General features: G+C 38.4%; 1 protein-coding gene across 1 annotated transcript; it reads right to left on the bottom strand.

The window, feature by feature from the left end:
• Window positions 1-3,783: 3,783 nt before the first annotated feature.
• On the bottom strand, window positions 3,784-6,380 carry LOC137732930 (uncharacterized). The gene is made up of 4 exons (XM_068472172.1): window positions 6,186-6,380; window positions 5,842-6,111; window positions 3,997-4,497; window positions 3,784-3,942 (listed from the first exon to the last, which is right to left on the bottom strand). The coding sequence occupies exons 1-4, from the start codon at window positions 6,378-6,380 to the stop codon at window positions 3,784-3,786; spliced, it is 1,125 nt and encodes a 374-aa protein (XP_068328273.1).
• Window positions 6,381-7,232: the final 852 nt, after the last annotated feature.

The raw sequence follows: 7,232 nt of genomic DNA, 5'->3' as shown, positions 1-7,232 counted from the left end.
CATATGTCAAATTTGACATATAAAAACTCATATGCCAATCCATATAGGACTGACATATCGGTTAGAGTTTGCTCTTTCTTTCAAATTTGATTACATAATATTTCACATATGATTTGACATCTCTTTTGAAGATGGTCTAAGACTTAACTAACCTTGTGATGCCAACATGTTTGGGATCAAGAGCTTTAATTTGTTAAACAATTTTCCCTAATTCATTTATTAATTTACTATTAATCACTAACCTTGTGAAGCCCACGTGTTTTGGATCACCAGCTTTAGTTTGTTAAATCATGCAAAGGGTGTTTAAGTGGATGGTTGAACCACCTTGGTACCGTGCAATGGGATTAGTTAAGTCATGTAAAGGGTGTTTAAGTAAAGTTAATTTGTGTACAATAATATTGTTTAGATGGGTTGCCTACTATTCATCAGATTCCAGTTGGATAACACAATATTTAACGTTAGATAGTAATTTGTGACGAGGCTGCATGATTGAATACTTTAAATGACTAATTAATTAATCAAAATGGATTAGCTATTGAAATAAGATTCCCTAAGGAATCAGCCACTTAGAATGTGACGGAAACGAATAACGACGTGGTTTTAGTCATAAATCGTTAAAAATAATTCTCCAATTTAAATTTCATATAACTAGAGGTGCAAGTTGGAATGGTATTTTCGATTTTGATACTAGAATTTCCGAGTTCGAACTCAAAATTTTCTAATCCAAATATTTTCCAAAAAAGTTGGAATGAAAAGTAAAATGCATTTAGAAATTCCGATCGGAAATTCTGTGAAGCCTTCTTAACTTATTTCAATAAAAACAAAAAAACTTTTGAAATATTTCTAATTTGAAAATTGGGATCCGGTCTGATTTTTTGGAGCAAAAATTGGAAACGTTGTTTCCAAACTGATCCTTCTGAAAAACACCCCTAAATATAACCTTTGGTATTAAAATTCCTAAATATAACGTTGAGTCTCGGCTAATCAAACCTAGAAAAACGAGACACGTGTTGCTTAGAAACCAAGGGAATTTCAATCTAGATAAAGTAATCAAACGGTGATGCTCGAAATCCGTTGTTTATTTACTCTTTTTTGTTTTCCTAATAGCTAGTTATAATGGATCAAGATCAAGAGACAAGCATTTTTACGTTTGCTTTCAACCCTTATATCTATTTGCATCCAATGGTCTTAAATGAGGATTAAATGACTCATCCTAAATTATTAAACGATGTGGCAATGACATGAAAATTAAAATATAGTTCTCAACCGCATAATCCTCCATATCAATAGAGAAATAAAACCTTGTAAATCAAATCAATCCAAGGCCTCAATCCCTATATTATGTATTTTTTTTATTTTGAAGAAAATATGATATTTATTGATTTAGATTAAAATACGTACAAACAAACATTGAGGATATAGTGCAAACAATGGGTCTCGATAAAAACCTTAACGGAAATTTCATCCGTTCGAAGGAAAAGAGCGTCTTGCACCAATACAACTTACAATTAATTACTATTTTCATCAAGAAGATCTAAGATTATATCGGGAGGTTCATCAAACCAAGGTAGAGTGGATTAGGAGATCCGACATTGGGTTAGGAGATAGGACAAATTTGTCTCTAAACGTATTACTACATATTTCAATAAGTTTAGAGACAAATATTCATAAATTGTTAATTTAATATTGTAATAAGTTTTGAGACAAATATTGACACATCCCGACTGGAGTCGAGACGTGCTGGCCGCCACATGAGGGTGACTTAGCCAAGATCCCAACAGAAGTGATAATTATGCGAAAATGTGGGTCATAATAAAATAAAATAAAAAAAACAAAACAAAACTCAAACTTATTTACACTAGAAATAAGTGTGTGAAAGTGAACATAACCAAACACAAGTATTCAGAGCATAGGTATCAACAGTGCAGTTAGACAAACAAAGTACAAATTATACAAACGGGGAGAAGATCCCTATGGTTATTTAGTAGATCATTAGAACCGCCGAGAAGTCCTTGTGAGCCACTAAGATGTACAGCTACCTAGGACCTGGAGGGGCGCAAAACAGAAGGGTGAGTGGGCAAAAACAAAACGTTTGAAAACATATTTATTTTTTCTGAACATAATAACCCCTCATTGTAAAACCTGTATAGTCTCCAAAAAATAATACTATGTATATACATAAAATAATATGCAAGTCGAAGTCACCTAATGTGACCTGTACAACTAGATCTATAGCTTATTAATATATGCTAGCACACGAGTCGGAACCACCTATTGTGGTCTGTACAACAGGGCTAGGTGTAATATGTACGCTTAAGTGCTACGATCACATGAAGGTTGTGCGAATAATCGCGGGTCACCTATGAGTCGGAAACACCTATTGTGGTCTGTACAATAAGGCTAGCACCAAACTTGGATCCAAGGTGAGCCTACGATGCGGGAGGTGAACATCATGTGAAGGACTGTGCCCTGGCCTCGGGCGGGAGCACTGACACTAGGGTGCAGCAATGATGAGCTCTAAATGCATCTATGCATAACAATGTGCAATGCAACCAATACCATCACAATATACTCACCTGAAGCTTACTTGGGCCTCCGTAGCATCAAACAATATAATTCACGATGTATAGTAATGCAATACTTAAAAATGTAACTCATTTTCGACATGGCATTTATAGCATAAATCATTGTAAAATATTCTGGAAACCACAATACACACACACACACACACACACACACACACACATATACATTTATAGAAAGCAAATGCCCATTCACTGATAAGTTGCAAGATCATAGCCCTTCAATCTTGCTTGTCCACACTCGCCTTTGGGGTACGTCTCACATGATGCCGTTAGGAATATTCCGTTATCTTTGATGGAATATTCTCTTTCTTTTCCAGACACTCCGTCGGTTTCTGCCGTCTGCCGTCGTTTGTACTCGCTGAAAACTATTAGAGGTTCAAAATCCAACGAAAAACGGTCGGAAAAACCTTCGAAAGTTCATGCCAACTATGTACCCTCTCGAGCTTGCCTATTCCGATGTCCACTTCACTCTAAAACTACTCCAAAATGCTAAGGAAGTTGATTGGAAGCTTCCTCAAGCCTTAAAATTTCATGAATCGTCCGCAATCACGTTGTCCAAAGTTCCACCGTGACGGAGCTCGAGAATCAACATGTCAGCATTTACCAAAACAGAAAACTAAGGGTATGTTGATGATCGTGAAGTCGAGAGGAGGATGATGGTGGTCCTTATAAGCTCGATCTCTGCCGATTTAGTTAAGCTTGCGAGCTGGGGTGTCTTGGTTGTACGAACAGAGAGAAGAGTCGAGAAGGAATGAGAGAAAAGGTGAGGGTGTACGTGTGCGTGTGTGTGTGATTGGCAGAAGAAGAAAATAATAAAATTTGATTGGGCCCAAGAGAAAATGAGCCCATATAATTGGTTCGTAATTACTCGTTTACGCACTTCAATAATCGTAACTTTCTCGTTACGACCCGATTCGAGTTTAACTCGCGTCAAAGTACTCTTGGCGTCGAGCACAATTTAATTACGATAACGAGGAAGATAATTTAAAACTGCATATGTACATCCATGTCACTAAGCTGCCGAGCACATAATCGTCATCTTACATAGTCGGGGAGGAAATTATAATGAAAATTGGAATGGATCGCCACAGTCTACCCCCTTAAGAAAATTTCGTCCCCGAAACTTCTACACATTAACAACACATCAATAACCATAAAATAGATGTGGATACAAGTCTCGCATACACTCTTTAGTTTCCTAGGTGGCCTCCTCGACTGAATGGTTCCTCCACAAAACTTTCACCATACGAACGGTCTTGTTCCGAAGAACCTTATCTTTCCAATCCAAGATCGTCACCAGTTCCTCATTGTAGGCCAAATCTGGATTAATCTCTAGTGGTTGAGGAGGGATCATATGCTATGGATTAGAGACATAGTGACAAAGCATAGATACATGGAAAACATCATGTACCTTTGATAACTCTGGAGGTAGCTCAAGCCTGTAGGCAACTTCACCAACTCGCTCAGTGATTTGATATGGTCCAATATACCGAGGACTTGACTTACCCTTCTTACCGAACCGTACCACGCCTTTCCACAGAGATAACTGTAGAAATACCCAATCTCCAACTTTATATACTCTGTCAGTGGCATGTTTATCGACGATACTCTTCTGTTGATCCTGGGCCATTTTTAGGTTAGCTTTAATCACCTGGATATTCTGCGTAGTCTTATCCACAATCTCAGGGCCCACTAGCACTCCATCGCCAACTTCAGACCAACATAACGGAGTACGACATGGTTTACCATAAAGTGCCTCAAAATGTGACATACCAATACTAGAGTGAAAGCTGTTATTATAAACAAACTCGATGAAAGCTAAACGCTTATGCCAAGCGTCTCCAAACTTCAAAATCAAGGCTATCAACATATCTTCCAGCATCTGAATGGTTCTCTTAGATTGCCCATCCGTCTAAAGGTGATAAGTCGTGCTGTAGAGCAATCTCGAACCGAGAGCTTCTTAGAAAGCTACCCAAAATTTAGAAGTGAACTTGGGAACCCGATCAGAAATGATACTAACTAGAACACCATGGTACTTGACAATTTTTGAAATAAATCGTTCTGCCAACTAACTTAACGAGAAATTTTCTCGAACGGGTATGAAGTGTGCTGACTTGGTGAGCCAATCAATTATCACCTAAATACCATCATAACCATTCCACGTATGAGGTAGCTTGTACACGAAATCCATGGTAATACCATCCCATTTCCACTGAGGTACAGGAAGTTGCTATAATAACCCAAAAGGTTTCTTCCTCTCTGCCTTGACTTGTTGACATACTACATAGCGACTCATAAATTCAGCAATATCTCTTTTCATACCAGGCCAATAATAGAAAGATCGAGTAGTGTGATACATCTTGGTACTCCTAGGATGCATTGCATAAGCCGAAACATGCGCCTCATCCAGTATATCTTTCTTTAATTCTTTGACATTAGGCACATACATTCAATCACCCTGCATCAGCAAACCATCAAAATTCCTAATCCTGAGATCTTTCTTTTTCTCGTCTGAAACTGCATGAATTAATTCTTGAGATTTTACATCATTCATTTGAGCCTCGAGCACACGAGCTATCAAGATTGGTCTGACTCGAGAACTAGAAAGTAAGGCTTCTTCCCGATCTTCCACTTCTAAATCAACTTTAGTAGATCTCAATTCAGTGAGGAGAGGAATACGACATACATGTAGAGCACTAATTCGGCTATGTTATTTTCTGCTAAGTGCATCTGCCACTGTGTTCGCACTACTGGGATGATATTCAATCATGCAGTCGTAATCATTGAGCAATTCTATCCATCTCTGCTGCCAGAGATTAAGATCTTTCTATGTGAAAATATATTTAAGGCTTTTATGATCCGTAAAAATCTTACACTTTTCCCCATAAAGATAATGCCTCCAAATCTTCAAAGCAAAAACAATGGCCGCCAACTCAAGATCATGAGTAGGATAATTCATTTCGTGGGGCTTTAACTATCGCGAGGCATAAGCAACCACCATGCCATGCTGCATTAACACAAAACCCAAGCCATTCAAGAAAGCATCACTATAAATCTCGAAGTTCCCACTATCATTTGGTGCTAAAATATGTGCATGAGTGAGCCAATACTTCAGCTGCTAAAAACTTCGCTTGCAATCATCACTCCACTCGAACTTAACTCCCTTCCTGGTTCACCTCGTCAATGGCAGAGCTATAGCTGAGAAATCTTTCACAAAATGTCTATAATAGTTGGCTAAACCAAGAAAACTTCATACTTCCGTGATAATATAAGGTTGTTCCCAATTCTCTACTACAGCTACCTTCTGAGGATCCACAAGAATACCCTGGGCTGATATCATATGTCCCAAGAACGATACTTGATCTAGCCAAAATTGACATTTGCTAAATTTAGCATATAACTGATGTTCCCTCAACTTCTTCAGAACTAGCGTGAGATGTCTAGTATGCTCCGTCTTAGATTCAGAATATACCAAAATATCATCAATGAAGACAATAACGAACTTGTCAAGATACAGGCAAAATACCTGATTCATTAAATCCATAAAAGTAGCTGAAGAATTGGTTAATCCGAATGGCATTACAAGAAACTCGTAATGACCATATCGAGTTGAAATGCTGTCTTCGGGACATCCTCACGCTTGATCATTAGTTGATAGTACCCTGATCGTATATCAATCTTTGAAAACACATAGGCACCTCGGAGCTGGTAAAAAAGATCATCAATACGAGGCAACGGATAACGATTTTTAATCGTCACCCGATTCAACTGTCGATAATCAATACACAGCCTCATAGTTCCATCTTTCTTTTGTGCAAACAAAACTGGAGCTCCCCCCGGCAAAGTACTCGACTGGATAAAACCCTTATCAACAAGTTCTTGTAATTGGATAAGGGGTTAAAGAAATAAGATTTATACCTGGAATTAAATCTATAGCGAATTCCACTACACGATCTGGTGGTAATCCAGGTAAATCATCAGGAAAAATGTCAGGAAGATGCATGACTACCTAAACATCCTCCACACGAGGAGAAGTGTCCTCGTTCAGCACCACACGAGCTAGATAGCCCTGACATCCTTTCCTCAATAGTTTCTTCACTCTTACGGCTGAGATAACCCCCTGTCTCAATCCATAACACTCGTCAACAAAAGTAACCACATGCAAGCCCAACCGATGGAAATTAACAACATTCTCATAACAATCCAATTTGGCACGATTATAATGTAACCAATCTATGCCCAAAATAACATCGAAATCTACAATATCCAGAGGAACAAGATTAGCTGGCATGACAGCATCCTCTACTAGAACAGGACATCCCTAATACTCCCAATTAACATACATGTCTCACCTCTAGGCATCGAAAACTCTAACTCATACCCGAGAGATGTGGGGTAAGCTTGAGTCTTTTAAGCAAACATATGAGAAATAACAGAATATGTAGCACCTGAATCAATCAATAATCTAGCAAAATGACCAAGAATATTCAACGTACCCATAATCAAATCAGGGTTTCTCTAAGCATCTTGCAGAATGATGTGATGAACACGGCCCTATGCCTATTGCCGACCTCCACGACCTCTATTTCCGTGATTACCGCATCCTTGACTGGGCTGATTAGGCTGCCTCGTCGAACCAACACTGCT

Source organism: Pyrus communis, chromosome 4 (genome assembly GCF_963583255.1).
Source record: "Pyrus communis chromosome 4, drPyrComm1.1, whole genome shotgun sequence".
NCBI classification, from domain to species: Eukaryota; Viridiplantae; Streptophyta; class Magnoliopsida; order Rosales; family Rosaceae; genus Pyrus; species Pyrus communis.
Note: the sequence above shows the minus strand (reverse complement) of the source record. Positions and strands in the feature narration are given on the sequence as shown.

Coding starts and splice junctions, on each gene's coding strand:
- LOC137732930 (XM_068472172.1), bottom strand. CDS start 6,380: ATGAGGCTGTGTATTGATTATCGACAGTTGAATCGGGTGACGATTAAA. Junction 6,112..6,185: donor CAGCATTTCAACTCGATATG/GTCATTACGAGT, acceptor TTAATGAATCAG/GTATTTTGCCTGTATCTTGA. Junction 4,498..5,841: donor AACCTTATATTATCACGGAA/GTATGAAGTTTT, acceptor TATCACCTTTAG/ACGGATGGGCAATCTAAGAG.